The sequence below is a fragment of the Pinus tabuliformis genome, chromosome 5_1 (assembly GCF_031772625.1).
Source record: "Pinus tabuliformis cultivar Carrire ecotype Pingquan chromosome 5_1, CPIR1, whole genome shotgun sequence".
Taxonomy (NCBI): domain Eukaryota; kingdom Viridiplantae; phylum Streptophyta; class Pinopsida; order Pinales; family Pinaceae; genus Pinus; species Pinus tabuliformis.
The window spans coordinates 495258903-495277295 of NC_142305.1; the positions used below are offsets into that span (position 1 = coordinate 495258903).

The window sequence follows — 18393 nt, forward strand, 5'->3', positions numbered from 1 at the left end:
TTATCTGTTGTCAAATACAAACCTCAAATACAACTTCTCAACAAGCCTGAGATAACCTTTTAGAAACTTCCCTCAAATGACCATCAAACGTCTTTGAAGGACCCTTAGATTAGACCAAATTTGTACCTTAGAACCAACATAAATAAAAAAATTCATACCTTTGAATTATGTTTCAAAATGGGTCCAAATTTCATCTCACCAAAGAGAAACCAAACATACCTCAAGGTCTTTCCACAAAGGCTAGAAGTCTACTTCAGAAAAGGGCGAGAATATACCTTCTTAAATTGCCTTCAAATAGTCTAATACAGGCGCAAGAATGAGGGTTATAACAGACCTCATAATAGTTTAAACAAGTAGAGATGTCCACACAAGAACTGTCTCAAAAGTATGCCAAAATAGAACTCCAATACACCAATAGTCTGTTCTTCAAGCTGTCCACAAAGAGCTTCAATGCACTATGTAAAGTTTCGTAGATTAGGCCCTATAAAGGTTCGATTCAAGCCACAGAGATATAATCTTCAGGCAACGCAAATCTGTAATTGTACCTCAAGGCCAAGATTGGTCCTCAAGACAAGCCTAGATTATGCCTCAAAAACTCAGAAAGAGAAACCTTTTGTTAAACACACATGGGCAACAACAAATAGGAAAGATAAAACATGAGAGTGCAATTTTTATTAACAAGAGATATACATTTATAGTACATTATGTGACCGTTGGGTTCCACATCCCAAGGTCTCTTAGACTCCTTTTGTCTATTCGGCTTCCACACTAACCCATTGAGGATTAGGTGTCCAACATTCCCCCCCTTAATCCGAAGGGTTATGTATGAGTCCAAGAAGAGAGCTGTAATACAAAATGTGCAAAAAATGCATGGCAGCACTAGGCTGAATGTGCTCTCTGAAATGTTGGTATAAAGGGCGGTGGTTTAAGGATGACCACCAACACTAGAACGCTTAGTGCAGTTCCCGGAACTCTTCCAAAACTGGCAAGAAGTTGAAGTCTTCTGCTAGAGGAAGTGCTCCTATTGTTTTGAAGAGGGAAACCTTCAACCATGAAAGGGAGGTCTCACCTCGCATAAAAGGGAGAACTTCAACCTGAAAAGGGAAGTCTCAATCTGTGATGGTTTAAGGATGACCAACAACTCTGGAATGCTTAATGCAATTCCTAGAACTCTTCCAAAACTGGCAAGAAGATGAAGTCTTCTGCTAGAGGAAGTGTCCTCAATTTCGTTCCTGGAATTCTTCTGAAACTGGCAAGAAGCTGGAGTCTTCTGCTAGGGGAAGTGTCCCAGATTACCAACTGAAGGCATGTTCACGAGCATCTTTGTCTCTGGCTACAACTCTGAAACTGGTGTGGCAAGTTGTGGCTCAAGCTCGCTTGATGTGGCTTTGAAGCTTGTAGATGACCATCATTTCCCCCCCTGTCAGATACAAGGTGAGATGATGGAGAAAACTCAACTGCAAGACTGTTCAATACTCTGGAACAAGTTCTGACATGTGTTTGGAATATCTTCTTGGTTGTTGATGCCCATTGCCAAGAAGCGATCCATCCAAGATGAATCTTTGTTCTTGCAGGACGTTTATTTCTGAAGCATCTGTGTGAAGAATGACTGGTTTTATGACAGTGCTTACATGGATGAAGATCAAAACAGTGATCTTTCAAATGGCCAACTCGGTCACAGTGTTGGCATTTCACAATCTGTTGTTGTTGTTGTTGTTGTTGTTGCTGTGGAAGAGGGGCAGAGTCTAGAACAGCTGGAGGTGAACTGTCATGAGGAGCAGGTGAACTGTCATGAATGAATCCAGCACTCTGAAACTGAATGGGCTTTGAGTAGTCTGGAATATGAAAGGACAAGTCCTTCTCATATCCAAGACCGGTTCTGTGCTTGTTGTGGACAAGCTGTTCCCAAGGTCTGATGATGGGCTTGGGAAGTGCAGACTGAACTTCTGCATTTGCATGTAACCTTGCTGCTTTATGGGAGTCTGTTTCAATCTTCTGAACAGAAACAGGTTCAGAATGATGACTCCTCTGTTTTAATTCTTCTTGCTGTAGCTGGGTTTCGAGCTGCAAAAAATCAATTTTCTCTTGTGCATTTTGTAGACAGACCTGAATGTCTGTGAGAAAAACTTTGCTGACTTTTAATGTATCATGATTAGTAGGCAATATCAGAGTTTTGAGGAGCTCTAATACTTCATTGATTCTGGCCATGTCAGATTTACACCTTAAAAACTGATCACAACTACTACTCAATGCAGAAAAGTAATACCCACTCACAGTACACAGCAATATCCTTTATAAATGTCAGCAAATGATCAGTGTGCAACCAACAAGCACCAATTAAATAAACAGTGTATCAATGCAACAATTAATTAAGTCACGGTTTCATTGACCATAGAAACATAATTTTGACCAGTAAAAGAACCAACAAATCAGTCACCTCGATTAGACTGTTCCTCTGGCTGGTGAGGAATTTAGAAAAACGGAATCAGGCTGTAAAGATTGTTGTCCAAGTTTTTCTTGGCAATGAGAAGCGCCTTTGCATTCAGATCTTTGAGCAACTAGGTTTTATTCAAGACACTTGCTTTGTTGAGACTGCAAAGGGTGCTATTTTGCAGCTTCTAAATTTTGCTGAGGTGATTGCAATAAGTCGTCGGTCTCTGGAAAGGCTCTTTAGGGTTCTGGATATGTTTTTTTTTTTTTTTAATACAAAAAACATACTGAAGCATAAAATATAGAACACAATAAATATTCCATGGCCCAATGGATAAGGCGCTGGTCTACGAAACCATACAATATTTAAGGTTTCTCTCAATGTCGCATTCCACGCTGAATTATACACGGAGATCAATGCTTCATTCACTATTTCAACGTAATAGCATCACCACATATGTAATCTGATGTTTGGTATTCCACAGAATCTACTCTCACCTCACAACAGGCTACTACCATACACATATATACATCGTTAAACAAACCTTCTCAGGCCAACGCTCCATTTGAAGGTTCCAACTGTTGTGTTCACACCAATATTCAATCCAGGTTCCAAGCTGGTATGATCTCAATCGTTCAATCAAGTTCTTCATACATTACCCTCATTCCAACCATCACTGATGCTGGCGTACTCTAACCCGTTTTGATCATAGCATGCGTCCTTTTGATACCACTAACAACAACACTCTAAACAACAAGAGGAAAACAATTGTTTTCAACAGTTAGTGGATGACTAGTAAAAAAAAAACGGTAGCGAGAGATAAACTCTTAGCCGAGCAATGACTTTGTTACTCTTGATATGGGCAGAGCAGCTCAAGGGACAGCAGCAGCAGAAATTGTTAATGTGCATTCGACGACAGCCAACACCGTAATTTTTTTCCGATTTTTATAATATATCAATGAACATATAATGATATTTCTAAATGAGTTTCAGCATACCATTATTCATTGAAGAGATACCATATCCTCGCTCTTAAGTCCGCATATGAACTCTGAATGTTCCGTCGTGAGACTATTCTTCAAGTGTTACAACTGTCGTTGCAGAAATGTGTTTTTATTGGGATTCATTTCTGCCAAAACGGAAAGCGTTGTTGTTCTTTTATGTAGAGAACCTTGCTAACGCGCTGAAAGATATGAACTGGGATCTAAGCCAATGGTGCCCGCTAATCGATGATAGATGCTTTCTGCAGTGGCTCGTCAAGATACCTTCAGAGCAGGAGCAACTGAGGGCACGCCATATCAGTGCTCAACAAATCAACAAAGTAGAAGAACTTTGGAAAACAAGCCCTGATGCGACCCTTGAAGATCTCGAGAAGCTCGGTGTAGATGATGAGCCGCAACCTGTTGCTGGTGATGAGCTGCGTTTGCGTGAATCAGATAGCCTCCGAGCTTAGGAAGACCAAGGAAATGATGGCTTCCTTGGATGATGAGTCTAAGCGTGCTCAATCCAAGTTCCAGCAAGAAGATAAAATTGTGTTGCAACATGGTTCCGCGGTTCAGAAATCCTCTAAATCTGATGATACAGATTGTGAAGGTTCAGATGATCTTCAAAAAACCGATGAGACTGACAAAAAAGGCGATTTTGATTTTGCCCAAAATCACTGCAACAGGGATTCCCAAGATTCATTTGATTCCGTTGTCAGATCTCTGAAAAAACCAATTAAACGCTTAAATAATCAAGATTTGGAAGACAGGCGAAATCTTGGATACCCCGAGGATGAAGGGAAGGACGAACAATTCTCATCTCACAGAAAACGATGCAGGCATCACTGAAAATAGAAATGTAGTATGATATCAAATGTGTCCAGGAAGGTCGGACCAGCGTTCAACTCAATCAACGGAGCAGCGTTCAACGTTTATTTAAAAACGCATATGACAGAGGGCGCAGTCTAGACAGAAGGTGCAGTCTTGACAGAAAAACGCATATATGACACTGCCACAGAAGGCGTCAGGCAACCAGGCAGAATATAGACAGTTCTGACCAAAACCTACAAGTCGGACCAGCGATATCACCGAGCATAACGGTTTGGAGGGTGGACCATTTCAGAGAGAATAAAACGTATATGACAGATACCACAGACACAGGGACACAACACAGGGAAAATCAACTGTCCATTCCAACACATGGAGATATATGCATTCAAATGCCATGAACTACGCTCAGACTTCAAGCTCAACGCCAACGCATGAATCAACGAGCAATATGATTGCACCCAGACTTCACAACGCACATAACATTAATGGTCAGAGTAGGTAGCTTGAACAGAAATGAGCCAACGCGCCAGGACTTTTAACTCTCAACGTTTTTGCACGGCCTTCAACACATAGCAGAGGTCATATTTATAACCACATTCCACAGTCCAAGGCATACGCTGCATATTTAAATATGGACCAACGCATCTGGCTCAATAAGACCAACGCATCTGCCTCACACTATTTCAATGCTTTCCATACACCACATTGTGGTATTCATTCAACGCACCAAAAATTATACATATGCCAGCACAAATATATACAACGAATTCAATCATATATAAATATTTAGACCAACACGTATATAGAGTTTTGATTAGGAGCAGGCATATAAACTTCAAAATGTGTACCACTATTTCAATGCTCTATTCCAAGTAAAGCTTCAACACCAGCGCATGAATTAATCAACCAGCAATATCACTGCACCGAGAGTTCACGACCCACATAACATTAATGGTCAATGCATAGGTCTGGTGAAAGAAACACAACAAAAGGCCACAAGAAAACAGTGACTCAAATATGAGCAGGGCCAGAATTTGCCCGCTCTGATACCATGTTAAACACACATGGGCAACAACAAATAGGAAAGATAAAACATGAGAGTGCAATTTTTTATTAACAAGAGATATACATTTATAATACATTATGTGACCGTTGGGTTCCACATCCCAAGGTCTCTTAGACTCCTTTTCTCTATTCGGCTTCCACACTAACCCATTGAGGATTAGGTGTCCAACACCTTTGAACAATGTTGATATAACCCTACCTAAGAGCCAAAATTTGATCTCAGGGAAGATATGAACCGGGCCTTAGAATAGGCCAAAAAAGCCTATGTGGATACACTCCTACCTTGGGGCCGAAATAATGCCTCATGTCAACCACAAATGAATGTGAATGGGAGCCTCAAAGGAGCACGAATTTAGCCTCGACAAATTATTTGAATAAGCCTCAAAACTTGTTTTTGTCACAAATCCGTTCGCATATTACTCCATATTTTGTCAATTAGCTGTATGCATGCGTTTTCTACATTTCATATCAAAAAGAACTGTAACCGCCATGAAACACAAATGCCTACATCATTCAAATTCAAGATAAATCAAATGGAAACAAATAAACCATCAAAAGAATGGAGAAGAATCAATAAAGTCAAAAGTGGAGCATAAAAAAATTCCACATCTTGCCATGATTGTATCAATGTTTAGAAATTGCACAAGAATACAATCAGGACATCTTAGTTATCCCCATATTTTATAATGTCTGAATTACCGCACTTATTCTTCAAATTAATTCCAAACAGAGAAGGAACATTCTTCACTATTAGCATAAACAATTAACAGCAATATCCCCCAGCAATGTCAACACCCTTCACTGAAATTGATATGAATAAAGCACTTTCAGTTCAACCCATACTACTTACATTATAGAGCGAAGCTTTAAGGTCTTCAGAAATGGAAAGTTTGCATGGTTGGGGAAACCTGATCTATAAACCCCCTTGTCTACCATTGCAAAATTCAATGAAGGGACAAAGTTAGCAATGCCTCCTTGCTGTCGGCATATTAGTTCTGCCTCATTCATCACTCGGGATCTGCCTGCAGCTACTCCATCGCTCCGTTTCAACTGCAATTTCACCATGCAGCACAAGATGGCCTCTTCACACAATTGTTGTTCATGGGTAACATAATTTCTAGCTATTGTTCCACCCACTATCCCTTGATTCCCTAAAACTGATATTTTCATTTACCTGCAGATAAAGAGTATTACATACAAATCCACCATAATCCCCTTCTCCGATGACGCAACACATATATTTTGAAAGTGAGAGTGAAAATGCTCAGAATTAAACATACCATTTTGTTGTTTTGGACAGCATTGCACACAAACCCACCAGAGTAGACAACAATAAAAACAAATTTTGGAAATGAGCAATAACTTAGTTAAAATACTCGTAATTATACTATTTCGTTGTTTTGGTTAGCAAACAAAACTAAGAAATAACAAAAATACAAGTGCTTAATGAATCTCCGAGCTAACAAATCTAAATGCAGATTATATAACAAATACATTCCAACCTGAAAATGAAGTTGATCAAGGTGAGAAACAAAGAGGGATCCTGGAAAGGAAAACCAGCCGATCTAGTTAAAAACAGTTTGGTAAAAATATGCATTTAGAATCCCTTATATTGTGGTGGAGTTCGAACTGAAAGAAGGTCCAGCATAAGTCACAGAAAAAATGCTAAAATCAAACAAAGGATTTCTTATTCAAACCACAAAAGTTAAGGTCCATGGATAACATTCAAGGCCATGCCTCTAACATCAAAGGTCACTTTTCTAGAAATTGAGTAGGCTGGCAAGATACTTGGACACTCGTAGGTATCTACTTTCTTCAAAGTAAATGGAGAATGATTAATAGAACCTCAACGGCCTTCTATTATCAATCTCAATCTCCTAACCACCAAATTATCTGTGGAAATATTCACTTCCATCAATACTTGCATAAAAAATATTGAGAAACTCTGGAAAACACCATAGATATCAATCTCAATCTCCTAACCACCAAATTATCCGTGGAAATCTTCACTTCCATCAATACTTGCATAAAAAATATTGAGAAACTCTGGAAAACACCATAGATGAATTACAAATAAATGTTGATGAGTACAGCAATACTGCTTTCCTTCAGAGCATTAATATTTTGACAAAACGTACACCTCACTCACATAACAAAATCTACAGTCTTCAGAAATAGCTATCTTCGTCTTCAACTCCCATACGAAAATAACAAAATGATGTACAACCAAACACAAAAAGGATGCAAACACCAAAAACATGGCTCCCAGCCCAATAACATCAGCATGATTTAGGATAGAAGATATTGCAATGCTCCCAATTATAGAAGCTCCAGTCAAGAATTTTGCTGCATCCACCCATCTGTTATTACAAATGTTGAAAATGATAAGAAAATATCAGTTGCACACTACTTCAGAATTTGCAAAAATGCTGAATAGAGTGGATGGTGTTGTAAAACCTACCCTCCACCTTCTGTAGAACTAATAACTGAAGAATCTCCAGGTCCAAAAAATGACAATGGCATTGGCAGCATTACGTACATAATAGCTGCAAAACAAATCCACTTTCCAACATTAGTTTCACACTAGCGCAGTTCATATCTTGAATTGTGTCGTCCATTATACCAACAGGAAAACAATCTTTGAGAAAACAAATCCACCTTCCAACATTAGTTTCACACTAGTGCAGTTCATATCTTGAATTATGTCTTCCATTATACCAACAGGAAAACAATCTTTGATCTCAAACAGACACAAGCAATAGTACCTGTTAGCATAGGCCACCAGTTCTTGTATAAAGCACAAGCCTGCTTGTCACATGAACCCAAAAACAAATGAGGAAAACCAAAACAAATATACACAGTAAAGCCAAGCCAGACAAAGCATAAAAAGGCAAAAAGGTTGAAAAGGAAAAAAGATTAAAATAGACTAAATATGACATTCCAAAAGCTTAATACATACAGGCAAATACAGTAATCCAAGATAAAGTAACAAATTAAAACCAAAATCTTGTTAACATTGAAAATCCACTCGCTCAGGAATGAAATATTGTTAAAAGAAGTGAATATTTTTCATCTACACAAACAGATTGCTAATCATGAAAGAGTCAGTGCAGATTAGAATACTGATATTTAATCCCTCAAATCCACCAAAATACGCACGAAAAAAACCCCTGCACATTTAAAAAAATAAATATAAATATAAGGAAAAGTGGTGCAGACACAAGATCAAAACCAAAGCCTTATGTAGCTCCAGAAGAATTTACAGTCATACATCAAAGCAAACTGAAAAAGCAGTTGAAAAAGTAAAGACCGCATTCTAAAGCTTCAAAATGCCCCCCAAGAAAATTATCTTCTAACATCTTAAATTCCATTGCCTCAACCATGAAATATTGTTCAACATCTAAAATTTTGTAGCCTCACCAATGAAATATGGTTCAAAACGGTGAACATTTTTCATCTACATTAACATATCTTCTGATAGTGAAAATTCCAGATCAGCTCATCGTAAAAAAAATAAAAAAAATCCATAATTCACACTCTCATTATAACATGAGCATATCCAAGACACTAATGGCTGCCTTCTTCACTAGGTTCTGATATCCATTCTACTCTTTGCTGACAATGTGGTCCTCCTCTCCTCATCCCCAAAAGGATTACAGAGGCCACTGGATGCCTTAGCTCTTTTTTGTGACCATCAACAGTTGACGGTCAACCTGGGTAAAACCAAGGTTATGATCTTCAATGGGGTGAAGAAAACCTCAGACCTTCACTTTCTATTCAGAGGGGAGGAGATTGAGATCACCAGCACATATACTTACTTGGGGGTGCAATTCTCAAGTCCCCGCTTCAGTTTGCGACCAGTGCTTCAGCCTCGGATCAACAAAGGATATGGATCCTTAGCCCTTCTCAAGAGACAGTGCTTTCAACATCACTTCCAGGACATCTCGTCCAAGATGAGCCTCATGGACACCTTGATCCGTCCCACTGTTCTATATGGCTTAGAGATTTGGGGACCGTCTTTACTTGAGTCAGACTGGGCTTCAGCTGAGAGAGTCCAGATTCTTCTTCTCCGCCGCATCATTAGGTGCAAACTGACAGTGCCGCAGCACATCATCCTTGCAGAGTTTGGAGCTCAACCCTTTCGGCTTGAGACAGTCTTCAAATTGGTTTCATTCTTGCATCGTGTCCAGGGCTTGGCAGACTCGATAAAGAGTAGGGACCGATATCCTTACTTGGCATATTGCTCTTTTGAGACTATTGCCCATTCTACTCCCTCAGGCCGAGCCAGATGTTGGTTTACAGGAGTTTCAAACCTCTTAGAGTCAGTGGGAATTCAGTTGGATTGTCTCCCTCCTTTCCGATATTCCTTAGATGCTCCTGGTCACCTTTTACCTACTAGACAGGAGCTAAACAAGATCATCAGGGAGGACATCTACAGGCAGTTCGTCCAAGTCACCTAGGTCAATCCTCCAAGAGGGTTGCGCCCAAAGATGGCCTTCTACGTTGAGCACTTCTTGGAGTTGAGAGACAGGCTCATTGTTCGACCCCAGTATACGTTTCACCACTGGATGCATGCTCTTCGCATTCCTCTAGGCCAATTCAGAGTAGGTTCTCATAGACTTCGGGTAGAGACGGACCACCAGGTGGATAGACTAGATAGACTCTGCCAGGTATGTCATTTACAGGAAGTGGAGACCGAGGTGCACTTCATCCTTGGATGCCCTGTCTACTACGAGATCAGAGGAAGGTTTCATTGCTTGTTTAGAGATTCTCAAACCCTCGTCGACTTTTTCAGGTACCACGATCAGAAATGTTTGGCCCTATATATGCAAGAAGCTCTTACGTTTCGAGCGCATATTCTTCAGCCTCCCATCAAACCAGACCCCACACAGAGGATCACGACATTTTTCAGGGTACTACCTTCAAATAGGGGCACCAAGAGATTGATTGATACCAGTACGTATCCAGACTTCAAATCAGTGAGGATCCGTGCGACCTCACCCCGCCACACGAGATCTCAGCAACAGTTCTGTCACAGAGCCGTCCCTGGGAGACGGACTAGGTCCTCCAGCTTTCAACAGCGTGTGAACCCCCCCAGGAAACGATTTAGTGGACAATTTGCACTTGCCATTAGCTCTTCATTGGGCCAACAGATTTTGTTGAGTTTCTTCAGTGTTATTCATTCAACCTCAGATGTTAGGAGAGATGGGTCTGATCCTCAGACCTATTAGCTCCTAGATCTTCTCTGCTAGGGCCAGATGTTGATTTACTTCATGCATTGTATCTTTTATAGGAGACCGTTTGGTTCTCCCGCTTTGTATATACATCAGTGTACTCAATAGTCCCTTTGACCTACTTTGTGGTCATTAGTTGGACATAAATATAATTATCTTATCTTATCTTATATTCTATCTCATAGCACCCTTCCGCATAAAACATCATCGCATGTGGGTGAAAACCCATAAAACTTAAAATAAAGGATTTCATCACCACAAGTAACAGAGGATTTCATCACCATAAGTAAGGTCCAGACACAATAGCCATTATGACAATAGACTACTAAAAGTCCAAAAGATTTTGTATTAAGGCCGCTACTATGACCCATTACAGGGAGAATACATCCATAGCCGTTGAGAAGCAGAGCATCCATTGAAAAACCCCAATCAAATTATTAATATTATATTTCTGCACTCGATCAGACCTATGAGCTCCTAAATCTTCTCCGCTAGGGCCAGATGTTGATTTACTTCATGCATTGTATCTTTTATAGGAGACCGTTTGGTTCTCCCGCTTTATATATCAGTGTACTCAATAGTCCCTTTGACCTACTTTGTGGTCATTAGTTGGACATAAATATAATTATTTTATCTTATATTATATTCTGTCTCATAGCACCCTTCTGCATAAAACATCATCGCATGTGAGTAAAAACCCATAAAACTTAAAACAGAGGATTTCATCACCACAAGTAAAAGAGGATTTCATCACCATAAGTAAGGTCCAGACACAATAGCCATTTTGACAATAGACTACTAAAAGTCCAAAAGATTTTGTATTAAGGCCGCTACTATGACCCATTACAGGGAGAATACATCCATAGCCGTTGAGAAGCAGAGCATCCATTGAAAAACCCCAATCAAATTATTCATATCATATTTCTGCACTCGATCATCAACGACAATACACTATGCTCAAAAACAAAGCAACCTTGAATATAGATTTATATGTATACGCATTGTAGCTGCTACGGCCACGAAGGATTCTCCCTATAGTAATAGTACAACAAGAAAGAAAGCAATGGATTTAAGAACATCTCAAATCTTATCGATTTAAGGGGCTTTCACAACGGGATTTGTAATGCCCTGCGTTGGCAGGCAACCGGGCGCGCCTTCCATCCACCATGCGAAGCGACTAAGTCATGAAAAAACGCGAAGGAGTGACCAAGGACGCGACATAATGTTATGTGGACGAGTTGGGCATTCCGAGTTTATATGGGCGAGTTGGATAACTCGCACCACAAGCCGACCGAGGAGCGTAAGGCAAACAAGAGGATGAATTGATGGGCGGTCCCACGCCATGGGCGGGCCGACCTACAAAGGCACGTATTGTTTGATGAACGCGCGGTTGGAAGGAAGTATGGAGGGTCGGCCGAGGGCGCGACCTCCCCACGCAGCAAGGCATATATACATGCGAGCGAGGCTTGACATTTGGCCATCGCACTTCGCACTTCGATCTCTAACACAAGGTGCGAGAACAAGAGGTGTAGTCGCGATAGAGGCGCAGGTTATGCGCCCGCCCGCCGGGCACGGTTGCACGAAGGTCTTGGCATAACGTTGGACGGTTGAAGGCGCGGGTGGAGGGCGTTCTAAGGCGCCCGCCCGCCGAAGTCTTGGAACAAAGTTGGATTGTATTTTGGGCAAGGGTCGTGCACGGGCACGCCCGCCCATCTTGACAAAAGAACTTGTGTATTGTTGTTGGGTTGTGGTGAGACCACCATGCGGTCTTGCACGGGTGGGCGCCCGACTCGGGTGTAACGCCGGTTGAGTTATACTCCCGGTCATTTGTAAAATTCTCTCTCATATAATAAAAGATTTACATTACATATGATGTTGTTCTCCTGCTGTTCTATGTTGTTATGGTATTAATGGATTCCACACATTAATATGTTATTCATGTATAATGATGAATGTTAAGGTCTAGTTCGTAAAGTAAGTAACAATGGAAGATGTTAATCACTTAGGCGGTGCCGCACCCGGCCAATTTAACGAAAAAAGAATTGGGGGCGTGACAAGTGGTATCAAAGCAGGGTTGCTCGTGACAGGTGAAGCTGATTCAGGGTTGAAGAAGCTTGACGGAAGCAGAGAACAGACATGTATGCAGGGAAAAGTTATGGAGAAATCGTGGATGAACAGTCTGGGTTTCGTGGACTTGATGGTTCATGGCAAGACCATTCAAGCTCTGGTGGACACGGGGGCCACTCATAACTTCATGACGACACGGTTGGCAAAAGAGGTTGGACTGATGATCTTCCCATCGAATGTGGAAGTCAAGGCAGTGAACTCTAGAGCTAAAGTGGCGGGTTTGGCACACGAAGTGCCTGTGCAGATAAAAGACTGGAAGGGTCAGTTGGACTTCACAGTGATGGAGATGAACGACTTTGATATGATACTCGGACAAGATTTCTTGAAGGGCAACAGGGCTATTGTTGTCCCCTTCTGTGATGAGGTGGTGCTGGTTGGACAGTCACAAACTTGGACTTTGCCCACTCATAGGCAAAGAAGGGAAGTCAAGGTGCAGCATGTTTCTGCACTAAGTTTGGAGAAGGCTATGAAGGAGTCAGATATGGAGACATATGCGGTGATGTTCAAGGGAGTCGAAGGTGATGGAGTGGGGACGCCTGTTCCAGCCAAGATTTCTGAGGTACTGGCCAAATATGCAAATTTGATGCCTGATGAGCTACCAAAGAAACTTCCACCAAGGCGTGCAGTGGACCATAGCATTGAGCTTGAGCCAGGGAAGCAACCCCCGGCTAAAGCACCTTATCGGTTGTCAGGACCTAAGTTGGAGGAATTGAAACGACAGTTAAAGGAGTTAGCTGATGCAGGTTTCATGAGACCTTCAAGGTCCCCTTATGGAGCTCCAGTATTGTTCCAGCGGAAGAAGGATTTGAATGAGCTACAGATGTGTTGTGACTATCATGCATTGAACAAGCAGACGATAAGGAACATGTATCCTTTGCCATTGGCTGCTGATTGCTTTAACAAGCTTGCGAAAGCCCAAGTGTTTTCCAAGCTAGACTTGAGGCATGGGTATTATCAAGTGTGGATAGCTAAAGGAGACGAGAAGAAGATCGCTATAGTAACAAGGTATGGTAGCTTTGAGTTCCTTGTTATGCCATTCAGGTTGTGTAATGCTCCTGCTACGTTTTGCACTTTGATGAATGATGTCCTACAGCCATACTTGGATTCGTTCGTAGTAGTGTACTTGGACGATATAGTGGTGTACAGTGACAACATGGAGGATCATAAGAAGCACTTGGCGATGGTGTTCGAGGCACTGAGGGCAAATCAGTTGTTCTTGAAGAAGTCTAAGTGTGTGTTCGCTCAGACCGAGATTCCGTTCCTTGGGCATATTGTTGGTCAAGGGTACATACGGATGGAGCCGAGCAGAGTGAAGGCGATCGAGGACTGGGTTGAACCGAAGAATGTCCATGAGATGAGGGTGTTTTTGGGCATGACCAACTACCAACGAAAGTTTGTAGAGGGGTACTCCAAGGTAACATCGGCACTGACAGACCTATTGAAGAAAGACAAGAGGTGGAATTGGACGGATAAATGTCAGAAGGCATTTGATGACTTGAAGAAGAGGATGGTTACAGCACCGATACTGAAGTTGCCTGACTTCGAGAGACCATTTGAGGTACACACAGATGCTTCAGATTTTGCCATAGGAGGGGTTCTTATGCAGGATGGGCATCCGGTGGCGTATGAGAGTCGGAAGTTGCAAGATAGAGAACGAAGGTATCTGGTTCATGAGAAGGAGATGACTGCAATCATTCACTGTCTTCATGTGTGGAGGCATTACCTGATTGGGAAGCCGTTTGTTGTCAAGACTGACAACGTTGCAGCAAGTTATTTTGCATCACAACCGAAGCTTTCTGCGAAGCAAGCTCGTTGGCAGGACTTCTTGGCAGAATTCGACATGACTATCGAGTATAGACCTGGGAGGCACAATGCGGTAGCAGATGCCCTTAGCAGGAAGGGACAACTTGCAACATTGGAAGGAGAAGACCGAGCAGAGAGGAGTAGGAGTCGAATTCAGATGTCAAAAGAGATGCAGAATAAGCTCAAGGAAAGTGTTGAAACCGATACTTTGGCGCAGAATATAGTGAAGCAGATAAAGGAGGGGAAGACACGAAAGTTCTTTCTACGAGACGGGTTCTTGTTCTTTGGAAACCGACTCTATGTTCCAAAGTCATCTGGACTCAGGAGGCACCTTTTGAAGGAGTGCCACGACTCACCGTGGGCTGGCCACCCAGGGCAGCGTCGTTCTTTGGCATTGTTGGAGAGAGGATTCTTTTGGGAGAAGATGCGAGAGGATGTAGAGGAGTATGTACATACATGCATCATTTGTCAGCAGGACAAATCGGATAATCAGAGACAGGGAGGACTGTTGCAGCCTTTACCGATTCCTGAGAGGCCATGGATGAGTGTCTCGATGGACTTCATTTCTCAGTTGCCACAGGTTCAGGGGTATAATGGGATCATGGTCGTGGTTGATCGTTTTTCCAAGTATGCTGTCTTTGTTCCAACAAAGATGCCTTGTGGAGCCAAGCGGACTACGGAGTTGTTCTTTAAGAACATAGTGAAGTATTGGGGGATGCCATTAAGCATCGTGTCGGATAGAGATCCGCGTTTTACAGGTAAATTTTGGACCACATTGTTCAAGTTAGTCGGAACAGAGTTGTTGATGAGTTCGAGTTACCATCCGCAGACAGATGGACAAACCGAGAGGATCAACGCATTGCTGGAGGATTACTTGAGACATTATGTGACGGCTGATCAGAAGAATTGGCCTGAACTCTTAGATATTGCTCAGTTCAGCTACAATATTCAAAAGAGTTTTGCGACGGGGTATAGTCCATTTGAGTTGGTGAATGGACAGATGCCAGTTGCACCGCATACCGTAGTGACAGGAGGTTTCTTGAGGAGTCCTCATGCGAAGAAGTTCATGAAGGCTTGGGATGAGACCTTGGAGTTGGCACGATTGCGCTTGCACGAAGCTGCAAGGAGAATGAAGAAATGCGCTGACAAAGGAAGACGGGATGTACACTTCAGTGTGGGAGATATGGTGTTTCTCAGGATTACCGGGGAGCAGTTTCAGCCAGCCAAGGGGACTGCGAGCAAACTGACACGGAAGTATGAGGGACCATTCCGAGTGAAGAAGAGAGTGGGGGAAGTTGCTTATGAGTTGGAGCTTCCACACCATATGCACATGAAGCATCCAATTTTTCACATGAGTCAGTTGAAGAGATGCAGACTTGATGCTGATCATCCAGAGAGAGCTGAACCGCCGAGAGGACCAGCCGGGATTGTGGACAAGCCAGGACTGGAGTTGGATAAGATTTTGAGCTACAGAACTACAGGGATTGGTTGCCACATGAAACGGGAGTATCTTGTCAGATGGAAGAATGCACCGGAGGAGGAAAGCTGGGAATCGGAGGACTCGCTTTGGAGATGGAAGAAGAAGATTGCAAAGTATGAACGGAAGATACTGAGGCAGTCAGGATTGTCGAGGGCGACAATGATTTCGAGTGGGGGAGGATGTAATGCCCTGCGGTTGGCAGGCAACCGGGCACGCCCTCCATCCACCGTGCGAAGCGACTAAGTCATGAAAAAACGCGAAGGAGCGACCAAGGGCGCGACATAATGTTATGTGGACGAGTTGGGCATTCCGAGTTTATATGGGCGAGTTGGATAACTCGCACCACAAGCCGACCGAGGAGCGTAAGGCAAACAAGAGGATAAATTGATAAGCGGTCCCGCGCCATGGGCGGGCCGACCTACAAAGGCACATATTGTTTGATGAACGCACAGTTGGAAGGAAGTATGGAGGGTTGGTCGAGGGCGCGACCTCCCCACGCAGCAAGGCATATATACATGCGAGCGAGGCTTGACATTTGCCATCGCACTTCGCACTTTGATCTCTAACACAAAGTGCAAGAACAAGAGGTGTAGCCGCGATAGAGGCGCAAGTTATGCGCCCGCCCGCTGGGCACGGTTGCACGAAGGTCTTGGCATAACGTTGGACGGTTGAAGGCGCGGGTGGAGGGCGTTCTAAGGCGCCCACCGAAGTCTTGGAACAAAGTTGGATTGTATTTTGAGCAAGGGTCGTGCACGGGCGCGCTCGCCCATCTTGACAAAAGAACTTGTGTATTGTTGTTGGGTTGTGGTGAGACCACCGTGTGGTCTTGCACGGGTGGGCGCCCGACTTGGGTGTAACGCCGATTGAATTATACTCCCGGTCATTTGTAAAATTCTCTCTCATATAATTTAAGATTTACATTACATGTGATGTTGTTCTCCTACTGTTCTATGTTGTTATGGTATTAATGAATTCCACACAATAATATGTTATTCATGTATAAGATGAATGTTAAGGCGTAGTTCGTAAAGTAAGTAACAATGGAAGATGTTAATTACTTAGGTGGTGCCGCACCCGGCCAATTTAATGAAAAAAAGAATTGGGGGCGTGACAGGATTGGCCTTGAAAATGGCGAGGCGGCTGGCAGTCTTGTAGTCAAAAGAGCAGTCATGCATATCAGAGTACCTGTGCTGAGCGCAGAAAAGTTCACCACAGCGGCACTTAAAGCCCGTCAGCCCCACCCACCTTTTGCACGCAAAACACCTCTTCTTGCTCTTCTTCGGCTGTTCCTCCTCGTCCTGTTCATGTTTCTCCAACTCCTGTTCTGCCGAGCTGGATGGGGCGGTGCCAATGGCCGTCTCCACTGCTGCTACTGCTTCCACCATCGGGGCGTCGCTACTTGAGGCACTGTCGCCGCGAGAAGCGAAATCGATGGGTGCTTCGCCACATTGCTTAGCACTTGCATTCGAGACCCTCAGGAGGTCTTCTTCCCCGGGCGACTGTAAAAATCCTCCATGAGGACTGCTTCAAGATCGTGGTCGCTCACATCCAAAACCTAATAACTTCAAGCCCCAATCTCATCAAACGCTGGCCACAAATTTACCGGTTATCTCCAAAAAAAAAACTAATTCAATTTGGTCACTATCAAGGCGTATAGGAGCAGGAGGACGACCAATACGGAGGCCGTTTAATAGGCAAAGTCCATTATGAAAAAGCAGAGGAAAGTTAACATGAGGCGCTTCCAAAACCTCGGAACGATTCTCATAACTCTCGCGTAAAAAATTTCCTTTCCCGTGTAGATGGAAGCCACAGTATACACGATGGTCGCCGTGAACAGCAATGAGAAGGGCAAAACGAAGACTGTGTAGACCTCTAGAATTACAAACAGCTGCGTCCCCGCCAAAGGCAAATTCCCTCATAGTCCTCCCCCAAGGACCAGAGTTGAGAATCTTTCCTTTGGGTATCCCGTTTTGCAAAGACCCTGAGCCAGCGCATAGAGGAAAAAAATATTGTTTTGCAAAACCCTGAACCAGCGCACATAGGATTTTTCCTGGTGCATTATATCCATTAAAACCCTGAACCAGCGCACAGAGGATTTTTCCTGGTGCATTATATCGATTAAAACCCACAAGAAGAAATCAGGTACAACGCCTTATTTATTACTGTAACTAATTCATTGTGATTGTAGTGCTCTTCTGATTCATTGTGATATATTTGGCAACTAGCAAAAAGAGATGGCGTGCATTATTTTCATTATTACTGAAGCTAATTCATTGTGATCCAGTATTACTTTCATTATTACTGTAGCTAATTCATTGTGATTGCAATGCTCCTCTGACATTGGGCGACTAGCAACTTTGGGCAAATAGCAAAAGGAGATGGCGACTATATACGTGTTTTACCATTTATGTGTCAGGTGTCAAACGGAAAACAAAATTG

The 18393-nt window shown here is 42.7% G+C and overlaps 1 protein-coding gene across 4 annotated transcripts; it reads right to left on the reverse strand.

Moving 5' to 3' along the window:
- Window positions 1-7000: 7000 nt before the first annotated feature.
- Window positions 7001-18287, reverse strand: LOC149165658 (vacuolar protein sorting-associated protein 55 homolog). Of its 4 annotated transcripts, none has more exons than XM_089431177.1 (3): window positions 17200-18287; window positions 7772-7856; window positions 7001-7656 (listed from the first exon to the last, which is right to left on the reverse strand). In XM_089431177.1, the coding sequence occupies exons 1-3, from the start codon at window positions 17258-17260 to the stop codon at window positions 7590-7592; spliced, it is 213 nt and encodes a 70-aa protein (XP_089287303.1). In that variant the 5' UTR covers window positions 17261-18287; the 3' UTR covers window positions 7001-7589. The 4 variants fall into 4 exon arrangements, with proteins under 4 accessions (XP_089287303.1, XP_089287300.1, XP_089287302.1 ...); XM_089431174.1 differs by having other exon boundaries at window positions 7001-7670; XM_089431176.1 differs by having other exon boundaries at window positions 17140-18269.
- Between the last annotated feature and the right edge of the window lie 106 nt (window positions 18288-18393).

Coding starts and splice junctions, on each gene's coding strand:
- LOC149165658 (XM_089431174.1), bottom strand. CDS start 17,260: ATGAACAGGACGAGGAGGAACAGCCGAAGAAGAGCAAGAAGAGGTGTT. Junction 7,857..17,199: donor AGGTGTTTTGCGTGCAAAAG/GTGGGTGGGGCT, acceptor TTTGTTTTGCAG/CTATTATGTACGTAATGCTG. Junction 7,671..7,771: donor AGTTCTACAGAAGGTGGAGG/GTAGGTTTTACA, acceptor TTGTAATAACAG/ATGGGTGGATGCAGCAAAAT.